The sequence below is a fragment of the Xenopus laevis genome, chromosome 1L (genome assembly GCF_017654675.1).
Source record: "Xenopus laevis strain J_2021 chromosome 1L, Xenopus_laevis_v10.1, whole genome shotgun sequence".
NCBI lineage: Eukaryota > Metazoa > Chordata > Amphibia > Anura > Pipidae > Xenopus > Xenopus laevis.
This window is the reverse complement of record NC_054371.1, coordinates 114294289-114311994: the sequence shown is the minus strand read 5'-3', so window position 1 is coordinate 114311994 and position 17706 is coordinate 114294289. Positions and strand designations below refer to the sequence as shown.

The window sequence follows — 17706 nt, the reverse complement described above, 5'->3', positions numbered from 1 at the left end:
GTTCTACTGCTCCTGGGCAAACTCAGTGGGGCTCATATATCAAGACTGGATAAATTTGCCAGTAGGCAGTAACCCATAGCAACCAATCAGTGACTGCATTTTTTTAAACCAGCAGCAGGAAGAACAATGAATGAAACAATCTAATTGGTTGCCATGGGTTACTGCCTACAGGCAGATTTGCCCACTTTTGTTAAACGACCCCAGTGTTTTTTATTACATTATCCCCTAAGTGTATATATTTGAGTAGCGACCACTACAGTTATCATGTTTCCTGGCACACGCTTCATTGTTATTCTCTTTAGTACCCAGGTGCCCTAAAACAATAAAATCTAAATAATCAATTAAAATATATCTCAATAAAGTATTTTGATCAGTTTAACACAAAACATCAGGCAGTACAAGCTTGCTGTAACAGCACATTACTCAAAGACAGTTGCTTCAACATTATGAGTATTTTGCCAACACTTCCTCGCTGGTGCTACTGAACTAATAAAGATGTGATTTTTTTTATCCTGTTTTCCTGTATTGGGAAAATTGTAGGCCCCCCTTTTTTTAGGGTATTTTTCTTTTGTTGTACTTATTATATCCCCAAGAAGCTTCCCATCTGATTAGCTATGGATTGGAGTTTGGCATTGCAGTATGTCTATAGAGATTCTCATTCATGACCCTCCCATAATTTAAAACCAATCAGAATAAAACAACTGTTGCATATGTAGTACAATCAGTGATGGTCTCCCAATAGACAATCATTAGCAACAGAGTTATAGAGTATCCATGTTTTAGGGTGGACTAAAAGTTAAAAATACAGTTTAAAATTAATAACATCAAGTGCAATATCCAAAAATAATAAAACTTTCAAAGCAATAAATCACACAAAACAAGTTAGAACAAAAGGAGCATTCATATCTAATGGCAAGCGTGTCTGTAAGTAAAATATCCAATAAACTTCATGTTTATGTAAAAGGGTAAAAATATCTTCACCCTTTAAGCTAGTTTTCACATGTTCAATTGCCTGTCAAATTATTTCAGATCACTACTGTTACATTCCACAAGGTGTCTGGTGATATTCATTTTGCTGCAGTATTTAATATTACTAATCTGAATGATATGTTCCCTGATACATTATTTTAAAGCATGAATCCTGCAGCCCACATATTGTTTTCTACATTTGCAACAAGTAATTAAATATATCACTCCTACACTTTTGCAATTAATGAACTGTTTTACTTTATAATTTTTTTATTAGTAACTGTAGAATGAAATTCCAGTGAGACCTCCAAAATTTTACAAGTGATGCACCAATGGCTGCCACATTTATAACAGCCCATAAAGGAGAACTAAAGCCTAACTAAAGAAGTAGGCTAGAAATGCTGCACATTGTGTTTTGGGCTTCTGTACCAGCCCAAGAGAACCACAGCCTTTTGGGAGGGAAGATCTGTGCCTCCAAATATGCCCCAGTAGCTCCCCATCTTCTGTTCTGCTGATTCACTGCACATGCTCTGTGCTGCTGTCACTTACTGAGCTTAGGGACCCACTCACAATATACTGTACATATTGAACACAACTGTCACAATATAAGGTTGATTAGTACTGACAATTACAACGTCAGCTCAGAAACCAGCACAATTCCTATTAGAATTTAATAATCAGCCTTGCTGCATCAGTGTATATAACAAACAAACTAAATTTTCTGCTTGATAATATGTGACAACCCCTAAGCTTAGCTTTTCAACAGCTGCTCAGAACCCACTGAGCATGTGAGTGTTGCAGACACTTTCCAAGATGGTGCCCCCCTGTGACAAGTTTGAAGTCCTGAATCATTGTTGCTTTTAAGAAGCGGAAACTTTAGGTTGGTGCAATAAGTTCAGTATGTAAAATATGGCATTTTTACCCATATTAATTTTTAGGGTTTTTTAGAGTATGTGCATTTCTATCGCCCACTTCTTTTCCCTTTTGTGGTCACATTCTTTACAATTATACCATTTTATCTTTCTCTCATTGCTCTCTGTATTTCCCTGATTTGATATTTCCAACACTGGTCCTGTTGTAGCATTCAAGTCTACCAGAAGTGTCCTTTTCTTTAGTTCTCCTATACTGATTTATTAAATTGTTGTCTTCTCTTCGAGTTACTTCACCTACGTGTGCTGATTATCTTACAGGCTCTTTCTCTTTGTGTCTCTCCCCTTTCTCATCTGCTTACTAGTTTTCAACCTTGTCTAATTGTTATTATCTAAACCAGTCTGACTGGTTAATGAACATTAGGTGAATATTTAGTTTGCAGCCTGACTGAACCTCATTCCTGCATGTCCTTACACAGAATGCCATCTCAGGCTGAATGGGGGTGGTTTGGAAAACAGAATAAAAGTTATAATAAAGTATGACTAATACAAAAGTGAATGGACTACCAAGTTTGAATTAACATTTTTTATTGAAATGTAAGCATATTTGCATTTATATATTTCTGAATGATTTAAAACATATGGTGGACTCTTCTGAATGAGCCAATTCTGGGGCTTGAGGCTCCCCAGTCATTGTATCTCTTGTATTCTCCAGGTCTCAGGTAGTACTGACGTCCCTTGTAGTTGGGTTCTTCGTAGAACATCCAATGGCCATCAAACACATTGCAGGAGTGAATGTCATGGAAACGGAATCGATCATATGTATTGGGGCAGTCATCAAAGAACTCCATCATCTGCCCTTGGTAGTCTCCTCTTTCGTAGATTCTCATTTTGTATTGGCCAGGATGCTTTTAACAAAGTATAAAAATAATTTTAAAAATCAGTAATAGTAACTTATTTTCTTTTTAATTTTTTTGAGCTGTAAATATTGCCTCTAATATAAAACGTTCTCTCCCATAAATACAAGGGTAAGTTCCCTGGTTTAAGTTAAACATATCTCAGTACTTAATCACAATGGTGTATCCTGTAATGCGGAATATAGCAAATGCACTCCAATATACCAGTATGGATGATTTACCGTTTCTCCATGAAAAATGCACATGCACATGAGCCTGAGACCTGAGACTGGCCCCATATACTGTAGCCGTGAAAGAATGCAATATACATGCAACATTTGTGTCTACTACTGAACCAAAACCAAGATTGGTTTGAACAAAATACAAAAATGCTTACTTGGGGAATAAAGTGGCAGGACCTAATGGAGTCATTGAACCCCATCCATCTCTGAAAGTCTGGGTATTCTCCTTTCCAGAGATAATACTGGTGTCCCCTGTAACTGGGGTGCTCATAGAGGATCCAGTTTCCACCCTCTACCCTGATGGAGTTACAGCGATTGAAGTATGAGGAAAGGTCAGAACAGTCCGAGCTGCACTCATAGCAGCGGCCTTGGAAGTTCCTGTCCTCGTAGAAGAAGATCTAAAGGATGATATAATAGATCAATAAAATATTCTAATTCTTCCCTGATCAACAATGTTCAATCAATTTGTTTGGGATCTGAACACTGTTACTGAATGTGGCTCTGCTGTGTGAGAAACTTACTAAACAACTGTAATTCATATATATAAATATGAATTACAGTATATATATATATATATATATATATATATATATATATATATATATATATACACACACATATATATATATAATGGGAATATCTACCTCTTTATAGAATTTTAGATATGCAAATACATTTTGCATGCTTGGTCAAAGGGTAGTCTTGCAGTTGATTTCAAGTTTCCTAAATAAGTGGATCAGCTATGGCTAGTGAGGCACATCACTGTAAGTTGAACAATTAGTTCAAATATTCGACCATTCGATAGTCGAAGTACTGTCTCTTTAAAAAAACTTCAATAAATACTTCGCCAAATTAAACCTGCCGAAGTGCTATTTTAGCCTATGGGGACCTTCTAGAGCATTTGTCTAAATTTTTGGAAGTCAAAGTAAAATCGTTCAATCGATCGCTGAAATCCTTCGAATCTAAGGATTTAATCGTTTGATCTAATGATTTTACATCGACCTCAGGATACCCAAATTCACTGAAAAAAAACTTTGATATTAGAAGTCGAAGTATTTCAATTAGATGGTCGAATTTCGAAGTATTTTTAACTTCGAAATTCGAACCTTGATAAATCTGCCCCTTACTGTTAGGCCTCATTAAGAGCATTTTTTATGAATTTTATTCATGTTTCAGCTTTATTTCTGTAAAATATTCTAGTGTGGGAAATCAGATGGTATTCACAAAACACATTGTACATCTTGGTAAACTGTACTACTGTGAAGTTTGTAGTTTCTGAAATGTAATGTGTAAATACAAATTGAAAAAACAAAAAAATGTTTTGTACTCAAAAGTTTAAAAAAATCCTTAGTGGGAGGGAGACAGCAGTAGCTGATGGAGAAGCATTTTATCAAATTTCAAATTTATGTAATTTTAGAGATTGTTTCTACTTTGAATAAACTCATATTTCAAAAATACTCAAATATTTGCTTATTTATTAAAAATGTGAAAACAAAAAAAAAACTATTTAAAAAATGGTGGAAAAAACTTGAATACCTTGCATTTGTACAAGCTTAAAATTTAGAAAAAAACTTGAATTGAATAAAGTTTTAATTTTGCTTATGACAACTAACATTGACTTGTATGAGACATTGCAAGCTTCTAGATACCAACGTTTTGCAATACAGGTTTGTAGGTCCCTATTTAACAAATTCTAAAATGTAATTCCTTACATAATAAATCTACTGGCATCATGCTCCTAGTTGTGCTATATTTCTTTGTTATCATGTGCCATTTTTGGGCTAAAACTGTTCAGCCCATTTTCATGGTGCAGTAGTAGGCATCAGAGTCTTACGGCTGGCAGTACCATGTCAGTAATGTGTGTCCAGCACTGGTAACAAAGCAATTAGCTTTTCAAGCAGCTAGATGTTTAATTTAAAGCTCTAAAATCTATAATATTTGTCATGATTAAAAACAAGGTATTCACAAACTGTTTAACTTACCTTTCCCATTGTGAATGGATAGAAGTTTCAGGGCAGTTAAAGGATGAGAAGAGGCAGCCTTTATATATGTCTGGAATTGCTGCTGTCTGCATGCACAGAGCTTTGTGCTTAATTTTTTGTTTAGTAAGGAAAAATCAAAAACCTTTTGTCTTGCATTGTCTTGTTTAGAGTGTGTTGTGCTGTGACAGTTGTTTTTCACCTACAGTACGTCCCATAGCTTTTAGCACTGCCAGTTCATCTATTATGTCTGTCAGTGAATGTTCCACAAAGAACAGCTAAGTGATCAAATGGTTCCGCGCATTAGGAAACATATAACATCTACACACACACAGATTATCATTTCTAGAATCAAATTGTTTTATTAAAATTTTAGAGTTATGTAAACTTTTTTAGACCTCGAATGAACTCAAAACTGGAATGAGAAAAATTCGAATCAGCTCGTTTGGGGTTAACAATTTAAAAACTCGAACTAATCGATCGAGTTTTCAAAGGAAACCCTCTAAAAAAAATGCAAACATCATGAAAGTTATTAACATCTTCAAATGTTTCAAGGGACCTCTACATTGACTCCTACCTGACCTCAACAGGTTTTAGATGGTGCATTTTTCGGATTTGAGCTATTTCCAGGGTCGGATATAATAAATGTTTAAAACTCGAAAAATGTGTTTGTTTTTTTTAGCTGAAAAAAGTTACCTCAAAAACTCAATTCTTTTGTTGAAAACATAGTCTTTATTCTATTGATTCTTTGGTTTTGAAATATTACGTTTTCTTCAAATCCACAATTTGCAATTTAAACTGTTACCTAGTGCAAGGTAACAAATAGAACCTAGAAAAATAGAGCTGGCACCATTCTGACACCCAAGAAATATGACTGAATTAAGTAGAATCCAGGAGTCTCAAAATATTAGTAAAGTAGTACAAAAAGCTTTATTTACATCTTGTATAAAAATAATAGCCTGACGCGTTTCGTGTCCCCACAGGACACTTAACCATAGTGATTAGTTAATGTCACCTGCAAGGGTTGGCAACTTGTACTATTCATGTACTACTGTATAAGAGGACTCCTCAGTGCCTGATGACTCCATAGGCACTGCCTAACAGAGACAGTCAGGGGTGCTCCACCAATAAGGCAAATTGAAAAACTTGCCTCAGACGGCAGCGCCAAATAGGTTCCCAGGGTGGCAAAAAGACGCTCCTGGTACCTTTAAGAGCTGAATTTCGGCTTTACTGGTGTGTAAGAGTGCAATTGCGCTCTCCACACTAGTGTTCCTGCCTCCCCTCCTGACAGGTAAGCCTGTGAGGGGGGGCGCGACGGCATTGCAGGTGCAGACAGTGGACATCCTAACTTCTGGGGTGATAAATTATAAATTTCATAACTTTTATTGACCCTGATTCTATAATATATACCAGGGCATATTAACAAATGCAAGTGCTCTTTGTAACGTGCACAATTGAGCACGCACTACACTATGGAATTAATTTACTCCTTAGAAAATAAACTGTGTACAGTTCCTGCCAAGGGAACCCTAGAATTAACAGCAGTTTTTAACTTATATCAGTGCTGTCCAACTTCTGTGGTACCAAGGGCCAACATTTTACTGGCCTATGTGGTGCAGGGAAAGCAGAGCATGGCACACACAAGCAGCACTCGGCAAGCAGAGAATGGCCCACACAAGCAGCACTGGGCAAGTAGAGAATAGCAAACACAAGCAGCACTGGGCAAGCACAGAATGGCACACACAGGGAGGGAAGGTAGAACAGAGCAGGAGACAGGGAAAGCTATCATTCAATATGTACTACATACAGTGACACAGGTGAATAGGGATGTAGCGAACTGCCGATTTGGTGTTCGAACAGTTCGCGAACTTCGAACACCCGCTAAAATCGTTCGATTCGAACGATCGAAGGATTTTAATCGTTCGATCGAAGGATTTTCATTCGAATCGAACGATCGAAGCCATTCGATCGAATGATTTTCATTCGATCGAATGCTTACAATCGTTCGAACGAATGGAAATCGTTCGATTTTTAGCGGTCGAAGGAATTCGAATGGTCGAATGGTCGAACGATCGAACGCGAACTCAAAATGCGAACGTTCCCAAACGTTCGCGAACATTCGGCGGACGCGAACGGTCGAAGTTCGCGCGAACTAGTTCGCGGGCGAACAGTTCGCTACATCCCTACAGGTGAACAATGTGGGCAGTTTCAGTCTGGATTTCACGTGTGAACAGTGCATACCTTTAGGATATAAACAATAGAGGTGTCACAAGTGTGAACAATGCAGGAGTATCACAGGTGTGAACAATACAGGGGATTAGTCTGAATTTGAGGTTTAAACAATGCAGGGTCCAGTTAATAACTCTAGTGATACCTTTTAAATCTTACATATGGTAAAAAGTGGGGGGGCACAGAAGGGGCCGCCAGTTGGACAGCCCTGCGTTATATGATAAGAATGGTAGGATAAAAAAAAGTCAGAAATGTCATAAAAAACTCTGCCTTTAGCGTAGCTTTGCAGTTGAGTAGTTTGGAGTAGAAAGACATAATTAACCATTTGGGATACGTCAGAATGTGTACTTTCCAAAAATATATGTTTTTAGGGGTCACCATAACTTTTTGTAGCTTTTATCCAACATAATACTGGCAATGTTTATAACTTAGTCAATATATATACCCTTCCCAGCTATAGTCAGGTGATCCCACTGGTGTCTAATAAAAGGGCAGCCAAATTTGGGAGTTTTACTTTGAAAGCAGCTAGTAAGTTGCAGGTAAAACTTAGTCCCTTTGTAAAGTGTATAATGAAGCAATAGAATTCTTAATGAATCAGATAAAATTAAGGGTAGGACTGGCCAGATATGGGATGACTTTGACGCAGTTGGCCAGCTTAAATATATTGCAATATATGGACAAACAATCCCTGTGTTGTTTAAAGGGTAAGGCATTTTTCAGTAGCAGTATGCACAAAATGTCTCTGTCTTAAATATATTGATAATGGGTTGAGTGCAGAGGACCTCTTGTATTTGTCTATAGATATATATATGTATAAATCAAATAAGTATATACAAGGTATATTTTGGGGTCTAAACATTCCATGTAATGATGTGTGGGAGATATGATGCTGTAGACTGGAAGCTTTGAGGTAATTTTTCAAAAAATTCAATAATTTGTATAAAAAAATTGAACTTATCCACTATTTTGGATTCGGCCGAACTCCCAAATCCTTCACAAAAGATTCAGCCCAAATACCTAAACGAATCCAAATCCTAATTTGCATATGCAAAGAAGAAAAACATTTTTACTTCCTTGTTTTGTGACAAAAAGTCACACGATTTCCCTCCCTGACCCTCATTTGCATATGCCAATTAAGATAAGGATTTGGTTAGGCCAGTCAGAAGGATTCGGCTGAATCCGAATCCTGCTGAAAAAGGCAGAATCCTGGCTGAATCGGAAACCGAATCCTGGATCCCTACTAATAATGCATAGTTTTCTAGGGTAAACCTACTGTTAGTGGAATGTTTGGCCTTGAAGTCAGAAGTATGCCGTTTTGTGGAGCGGTGCTTTGGAAATTTGGTAGTGTATTGCTTGGAGATTTCGATCTATACAAGTGAGAAATATCCATAAATCTAAATATATTTGGTATTGGCGTGTTCAGGAAATATACAACTTTCCTATTCGGATGTGTTCTCATACATAAAATAAATTATGTTTCTAATATATATGATTGTACTATGATTGTACTATGTGAAACATGATTTTTTTCATTTTATTAGACACTTTTTTTTTACAGAAGTGGAATTACACCATTCTAGCATATTTTGAAAGCTCAGGTGGTCTTGCAAAAAACAAGATATTTTTTTCCTGGATAAACTAAAATACCCCCCCAGTGAACCCTTAAAGGGAAAGATTACAAAATGTTCAAAAATGGTCTGGCAATAAAAGTACCAAATCAGCTGCCAGTGAAAGGGTTAAAGGGGTGGTTCACCTTTAAGTCAACTTTTAGTATGTTATAGAACAAAAATGGCCAATTCTAAAAAATGTTTCAATTGGTCTTCATTATTATTTATTTTTATAGTTTTTGAATTATTTGCCTTCTAACTGTTTCCACTTTTCAAATGGGGGTCACTGATTCCATCTAAAAACAAATGCTCTGTAAGGCTACAAATGTATTGTTATTGCTACTTTTTATTACTCATTGTTCTATGCAGACCCTCTCCTATTCATATTCCAGTCTCTTATTCAAATAAATGCATGGTTGCTAGAGTAATTTGGACCTTAGCAACCATACTGCTGAAACTGGATAGGTCCTGTACTGGAAAGGTACTGTATAAAAAGATAAATAATTCAAAAAACACAAATAATAAAAAATGAAAACCAATATCACTCTCTACATCATACTAAAAGTTAACTCAACCCCTTTTTTTTTTTTTTTTATTAACAATTTTTGATCAGTTAAGGCTATATCATCAGCAAACAGTAGTATTTTGTGTTCCTGGGGCCCCAGTAACAACCCTCTGATCTGTTGTGAGCTCTTTATTAACTGGGCCAAAGGTTCAATGCTCAGGATATATATCAATGGCGAAAGGGGGCACCCTTGCCTGGTACCATTAGATAAGGAGAAGGGATTGGACAGAAAACCGTGAATATTAACCTGAGCCGTCGGACTGGAATAGAGGGCCATAATAGCAGATATCAGAAATGGAGGAAAATTAAACTTTTCGAGGACCAGTTTGAGATACAACCAATTCACTCTGTCAAATGCCTTTTCGGCGTCTAGAGCTAATATAAGAGATGGCTTGTTGAGTCTACGCAATTGATGTATTATAGTAATAAGTCGTCTGGTATTGTCATGTAGCTGACGTCCTTTAACAAACCCTGTCTGGTCGGTGCTAATCAACTGAGGCAGTATTGCTTGAATTCTATTTGCTAGGACAGATGCATATATTTTTAAGTCACCGTTCAATAGTGAGATTGGCCGGTAATTGGGGCATTTTGTATCATCCTTCCCTGGCTTAGGGATGGTGGAAATGTACGACTTCAGCATTTCCTGCGAAAATTTCCCGGTGCTGACTGCATCATTAAAGGCTCTAGTGAGATACGGAGTCAAGAGCGCAGAGTAGGATTTATAATATTTGTTAGTGAATCCGTCTGGGCCGGGTGCCTTAGATTGGGGCAAACTGACAATCACTTTCCTAACTTCCTCGGATTCTATAGGCCTGTCTAACGCGGACAATGCCAAGCTCGAGACAGCCGGCAAGTGCATACGATCAAGGAATGCGCGGATGTCCGCTTCTGTGGGGATATGTATAGCTGGGTCATCCCTCAGGTTATACAGAGCAGTATAGAATTCAGCAAATGTATCTGCTATGTCTTTGGGGTTAATTCGAACTTCACGAGAGTTTGTCTGGATTTTCTCTATTCTATGGTATAACGTTTGCTGTACTAAGCGAATCTTAAGCATGGAAGTAGCTCTATTACCCATTACATAATGCATGCTCTTTAGTCTAATTAGCTGATTCTGACACTTACTCAAAATATATAGATTGACCTCCTCTTTAAGTTGATTTAGTCGGGCCTTAATCTCGGAAGTGGGCTTAATGCGCTGCTGTTGTTCTAAGTCATGTATTTGCCGTAAAAGCTGATTTTGTTTCAATCTAGATTGTTTGATTTTGTGAGCGGCAATGCTAATCAAGCGTCCCCTCAGTACCGCTTTATGAGTGCACCAGAGGTTGACGTCTGTAGTCTCGGAATTGTCATTCAGGGTGAAAAAATCCGCAATAGTAGTACCGATTTGGTCAGCTATCGTCTTGTCAGAAAGGAGTGTGTCATTCAATCTCCAGGGCGGTCTCGTCTCGAACTGAAATTTCTCCTGCAATGTGAATGCAAGGACTGAGTGATCTGTCCATGTGGTAGTATGGATGGAACTGCCGGAAGTGTGTTGTAGCGTAGTCGGGTGTGTCAAAAATAAATCTATTCTAGTAGAAGAGTTATGGTGAGATGAGTAGTAGGTAAAGTCTTTCAACGTGGGGTTGTGGACTCTCCAGATATCATAAAGGTTGTGTTTCGCAATTAGTTTAGTAAAGCTCAAGGATTTTTTGGTAACAATATTACGGTAGTGCGGGGGTAATAAAGCTGCTCGTGGGGTTCTGTCCATGTCTGGATCAAGTACATTATTAAAATCCCCACCTATAATGACCGTGCCCTGTTCTAAGAGTCTGACTTGTGTTAAGACTTGATTCAAAAAGACATTTTGGTCCGTATTGGGGGAGTATACATTCACCAGCGTGTACTGTTGCTGATGAATACAGCAAATTACAATCAAACATCTGCCTTGAGGATCAGCCAAATGTTGTACACTAGAAACAGATAGGGCACGTCTGGCCAGAATTGCTACTCCCCGTTTTTTCGTAGAGGAGGTCACTGCAGCAATCATTTTGTATTGCTTATTTTCTATGGAGCATTGATCTATTGCCCGAAAATGCGTCTCTTGGATCCAAATAAGGTCCGCATTCTGTTTTCTACACTCTGCTAAAGCTAGTAAGCGCTTCCTGGGGGTATTGAGACCTTTCGCATTAATACTAATACATTTTAGCCCCATTTTACACAACGTGATCTTCTACAGTGCATACATTTGGCTGAACCTCTAGCAATTAATGCCCACAGTAGTGCATATAACGAGCCAGTCTCCAGAGGGGAAAAGGGGGTAGGAAAGGTTAGAATGAAAGAGAAAGAGGAGTCAAAATTATAACATATATACAGTTTGGCCACAATAGTGGACCAATCTCGGTTTGCAATCATGCCTTCCGGCCAACAGTCCAGCAATACGAGAGTAAGAACTCGGGGGGGTGAGTCGGATCTGATGGTAAGATCACAGTCCTGTTCCAGTGCCTAAGAGGGCATCAAATGAACGAGACCCAGGGCTAAGGGTTAAAGAACAATGTAGGACTTACAAATCAGGTCTTGACTTTGTTCCATTCGCCTTCCACGTGTAAGTTGCCTTGGATTTGGCGGGAGTCCTGTTGTAATGCCACCGGAATATTCCACTGAGTTAATGCCGTCTTCCCTTCTGCTGCCGACATGATGATTTTAGTAGAATTTTGCCACTGTACAATCAGCTTGGTGGGGTACCCCCATTTGTAGGGTATTTCCTTTTGGCGAAGCACTTGCGTGATGGGTGCAAGCTCACGCCTTTTTGCCATGGTCGCTGCCGACAGGTCTGCGAAAACCTGTATTTTATCATACGGCTGTGGGATAATAGTATGTTGCCTGGTGAAGCGCATCAGGTCATCTTTGACGTGATAAAAGTGTATCCGAAGAATCACATCCCTAGGCGCTGAGGCCGGCGCACTTTTAGGCTTAGGGATTCTGTGTATGCGGTCAATAATAAGCTGATCAGCAGGAGTCTCAGGAAGAGCATGTAGAATAAGGTCTTGCGCGTATTGACAGAGCTGAGGCTGCAATATCTCTTCTGGTAAACCCCTGAGCCTGACATTGTTCCTTCTGGAACGGTCTTCCATGTCAGCTATTTTATTTTGCAGGCGCTCAATTTCCAGGTCATGATTATTCACCATGTCTGCCATATTATTATGTACTTCCACCAGGTCAGCCATTTTGGACTCCAGGTGGTCTGTGCGCTCAGCTATGGCCTGTAACTCAACCTTTAAATCCTGTACAGCCCGTGTAGTGTCTGTGCAAATATCTCCCCTCAGCTGTGACAGCATGGCTTTTAGGTTGGCCTCCGTAATGCCTTGCACTCCTTCCACATACTTAGCTGTATGTTGCGCTGAACTAGCATCAGCGTGCGCTGGTGAAGATGCGCCAGACGAGGAGTGGACGCCATCTTGGCTGTCCTCACGGAGCGAAGCTTTCGGCTGAGTCCCATAGAAAGCCGTCAGTTGTAGCGGAGCTTGCTTGGCTCTGCGCCTAGACATGCCTGCGGTATTCTCTGGCTGCTTTTTGCGCTTCTGAGCGCCCTGGGACTGCTTTTTGTCCAGCTTAGAACGGCACCGGATCAGGAGCTGTTAAGGAACGCGTGTGGTCACATGCACGCGCTAGCCACGCCCCCTAACTCAATCCCTTTAAATGTATTAATACAATTTAAAAATACATAAGTAAAACATATTTAATGTATTGTGCACTAGGAATTTACTACAATAATCCTAATATAAGCCTGTGATACTCCTCATGAATTCAGAGCCTATGTGCAATTTGTCTCTATAATAATTATTAAAATGCTCTATAGAAGCCTAATTCTGTACATTACATTAATACCTGCCATTATCTTATGTTATATTTTTATATTCTTTGTATTTAGTATAATACCAAGCAACTGCATTAATATATTTTTTTTATTCTATGCTTTTGAAGGAAGTTAACAAATACTATCAATCCTGTCATCTATAAGAATTTTAAAATCTGAAATGTTTTGGGTACTATAGTTATGGTCAAGCATTGACTGAATGTATTTTAACAAATCTTACTTGGGGACTCATACGACAGGACCTGATGTAGTCATTGGGTATTTTTCTGTCCAGAGATAATACTGGTGTCCCCTGTAACTGGGGTGCTTATGGAGCATCCCGTTTCCACCCTCTACCCTGTTGGAGTTGCAGCGATTGAAGTATGAGGACAGGTCAGAACAGTCTGAGCTGCACTCATTGCAGTGGCCTTGGAAGTTCCATTCATCATAGAAGAAGATCTGAAGGAAGATGAAAAAATTTTTTAAAAATAAAATTAAGGTGCTTTCAGATAAAGTTCATGGCAGCCTCTTCACATTCACAGTTATAATTCTGCAGGCAAGTCTATGTGCTGTGACATTGAGTGCAGAAGCTTACAATAATTCTGCATTAGCAGAAGGCAGTGTGCAATTTGCCAGAAATTCTTCTCAGTCTGATTTTGCCCCAGTGACTAAAGTTGCATCAAGATCTGAGACCGCTGCCATATTCTCTATGAAACTATATAAACAGATGAAATGAAATATGTTTCTTTTAACTTTACTTCTTTTTGTAAGAAATCTTCGTTTCTATCCATAGGGGTATGTCCCACTGTGGACACGAGATGTCGGAACTATGCCTACATATACAACACAGATAGAATACAAATACCACATGCTCAGATGGAAAACTGGGTAAAGGGCTAATTTTTCTGTCACTTATCAAATGTGGTCTACCTAATTATGTGTCTAAAATGTCAATGCTGGGTCATCTCTGCCCTTTTCTTCAAGCTCCATTAACCAGTCACCACTACTTTTAATTCAGGCACAACTGGCAAGGGCAAACCAACACCTGTCTGTCTGCTCCTGTTTTTTAAGGCTACGTTAATGAGTAACCAATACTTTGGATACGTTAAAGCGCCACAGCTGCCTTTGCTAATTGGTTTTCCAATTATTTTTCAAGTTATATACAGAACACTGATCTCAATGAACAATTTCCAAGGTTAACCATGAGCTGATGCTAGGCAAAGCCCAAAAAAGGGCAGGCGGGGTGGGGGGGGTGGGTTAGTGGAGCTGAATTAACTTATACAGTTCCAGAAGGCAAAATCTGGAGAAGAAGAGAGAATACAATTATATATTGAAAACAATTATATATTGAAACACTCTTAATTTCCTACACTCCATGCTTGCTGGCTTGGGTACATGGCAAATGTAGTATTTTAACTGCCACAGTGCTCACAGGGAAAACCAAGGCAATCAAAACACCTTTGATTGTCTGTCATCTGAGTGGTGCCCACTGCTGAAATTCACATTTGAGTTTTATCTGTTTTCTATACCAATGTCTGGTGTAGGAAGCTAAAGGCAACTAAGGGTGTTTTGACTGCATTCTAACCTAACATCACCAGACAGTGAAAATGCCTGCCGATTCTAAACCAATGCTGCTTCCACCTGACACGCCATCTCATCTATAGCTTCCCCACTCTGCACTGATCGGCATGAACGTGTGCCTTTAGGCTGACCGTTACATGCACCTTATCTTCCAACAGGTTAGTGAGCTTAAAGGTATACTGTCATGGGAAAAAGCATTTTTTTCAAAATGAATCGGTTAATAGTGCTGCTCCACCAGAATGTTGTGCTGAAATCCATTTCTCAAAAGAGCAAACAGATTTTTTTATAATCAATTTTGAAATCTGACATGGGGCTAGACATATTGTCAATTTCCCAGCTGCCCCAAGTCATGTGACTTGTGCTCTGATAAACTTCAATCACTCTTTACTGCTGTACTGCAAGTTGGAGTGATATCACCCCCCTCCCTTTTTCCCCCAGCAGCCAAACAAAAGAACAATGGAAAGGTAACCAGATAACAGCTCCCTAAAGCTCCCCATACGATTCTTCTTGCCGAACGACCGATTTTAGGGAAGTCTGACCAATCATTCGAAATGATCCTGCGGTTAGTGGGATTCAAACAATCGTACATCATTTGATTTTTCGGCTTTTTTTTTTTCGGGATTTTTCAGGAAATTGATCGGCCAGGTCAAAAAATCTTTGTCGGCCCCAGTGCAATCTATCTATGTTTGCAGGGCCAAGCAGGCAGCTCCCCTTTGTTTTCCTGGCAAATTGGTCTTTTTAGTTGATGGTAAATTCGTACGATCGTACGATCGTTCTGAGAAGATCGTGGTCTTACGATCAGGATCTGATCTTTTAAAAATCTCAACATCTATGGCAAGCTTAACACAAGATAACAGCTGCCTGGTAGATCTAAGAACAACACTCAATAGTAAAAACCGATGTCCCACTGAGACACATTCAGTTACATTGAGAAGGAAAAACAGCAGCCTCCCAGGAAACATTTCTCTCCTAAAGTGCAGGCACATGACCAGGGGAAGCTGGGAAATTGACAAAATATCTAGCCCCATGTCAGATTTCAAAATTGAATATAAAATAATCTGTTTGCTCTTTTGAGAAATGGATTTCAGTGCAGAATTCTGCTGGAGTAGCACTATTAACTAATGTTTTCCAATGACAGGATCCCTTTAAGTTTGGACTGGCTTTTCGGTAGACCCAGCAGCCCATTTACAGGCCCAGCAGCCCATTTACAACTAAAAAAGAGCTGCCCATCGGGAATTTGCCCGAACTCATAGATTGCTATTTCTTGCCTGGGTAAGAGGCCGTATGGGGAACCCACCCAAAGCAGATACCTGGGTGGGTTAAAAAGAGAAAGCCCTGTAAAAAGAAAGCTGGGCAAATACAGTTTTGTTCAGCAAGAGTAGTTGTAGTTGCCTTGAATTCAGGCAAAACCGACAAGGTCAAAGTTGGACCTGCCTGTCTGCTCTGTGGCGCATGTGTAGTATAGTAGCATTTTTACTTCCACAGTGCTCTCAGGGAAAACCACAGCAAATCAAAACACCTTTGATTGTCTATCACCTGAGTGGTTCCCACTGCTTAAATTTGCATTTGGGTGTTATAGGCCTACACCAATGTCTGGCGTAAGGCAGCTAAAGGCAACTAAAGGTGGCTTACACGGAGAGATCCACTCGTTTGGTGATGTCACCAAATGAGCGGATCTCTCCCCGGTATGCCCACCTTGAGGTGGGCAATATTGAGCTGATCCGATCGTGGGCCCTAGGGCCCAACGATCGGATCCTAACAGTGGCTTTACAGGCGGTGGGATCGCGGGGTGCATCAACGAACAGATGCGACCGCGATACAACGGGATTTTTAGTCCAGATCTGGATCGGGGAAGCCCATCGGGGGGCCCCATACATGGGCCAATAAGCTGCCGACTCAGTCTGTCAGCAGCTTTTATCGGCCCGTGTATGCCCACCTTAAGGGTGTTTTGACTGCTGCATTCTTACCTGACATCACCAGACAGTAAAAGTGCCTGCTGATTCTAAACCAACGTTACTTCCACATGAAGGTCTACCTATTTCTACCCAATCTGCACTGATCAACATGTGCCTTTAGCCTGATCACCACATGCATCATTTCTTCCAACAGCTTAAGTTTGGACTGGCTTTTCAGTAGACCCAGCAGCCAATTTACAGGCCCAGCAGCCCAATTACAATTCAAAAAGCGCGACCCATCTAGTATTTGTCCAAACTCACAGATTGTCAGTCTGGGCATGGGTCGGAGGCCATATGGGGAACCCACCCAAAGCAGATACCTGGGTGGGTTAAAAGCGGAAAGCCCTGTAAGATGAAAGCAGGCCAATAAAGTTTTGTTTAGCAAGAGTAGCTGCCAATAGTCATCTGGAGCCTAATCCAGCATGCTTAGACTGTGGTGTGACAGCAAAGGTGTCTGCTCTACAGCTGCAGAGTCTAGAGTTCAAGTTCTGGGTGGGACTTAGCCAAAATCTTGGAGGGTATGCACAAGCTGCAATTCTATGCTGGGCTATTTCTACCCTTTGCTTCATGCTCCATTAACCAGTCACCGCTACTTTGAATTCAGACAAAACTGGCAAGGGCAAAGCAGCACCTGCTGGTCTGCTCTGTGGCACACCTGTATAATCACTTGATTCTTACTTGGGATCAATCTATTGGAGGCCAGGGCATCTGCCACAAGCTCCCTTACATCTTTACATTTCTCAACATCAGTGCTGGACCAGGTCTGTAAGTTGCCCCAGGCAACCCAGCTGGCCGTTGGCAACTGCGGTCCCCACTGCAGCTGTGCGCAACTGCGTGCAAACCGAGGCGTGTATAACTGTGCGTAACGAAGGACGCTTGTGCTTAACCAAGGGTGCGCGTGCATGGTCTTGCACAAAGCACTCCGACTTCACAGAGTGCACCCACTTTTCAATGTGGTAACACTTGCTGGACTATGGGT

General features: G+C 40.0%; 1 protein-coding gene across 1 annotated transcript; it reads right to left on the bottom strand.

The window, feature by feature from the left end:
• Nucleotides 1-2409: 2409 nt before the first annotated feature.
• On the bottom strand, nt 2410-5047 carry crygdl.1.L (crystallin gamma D like gene 1 L homeolog). Its single transcript, XM_018226239.2, has 3 exons — nt 4959-5047; nt 3132-3374; nt 2410-2746 (listed from the first exon to the last, which is right to left on the bottom strand). The coding sequence occupies exons 1-3, from the start codon at nt 4965-4967 to the stop codon at nt 2471-2473; spliced, it is 528 nt and encodes a 175-aa protein (XP_018081728.1). The 5' UTR covers nt 4968-5047; the 3' UTR covers nt 2410-2470.
• Between the last annotated feature and the right edge of the window lie 12659 nt (nt 5048-17706).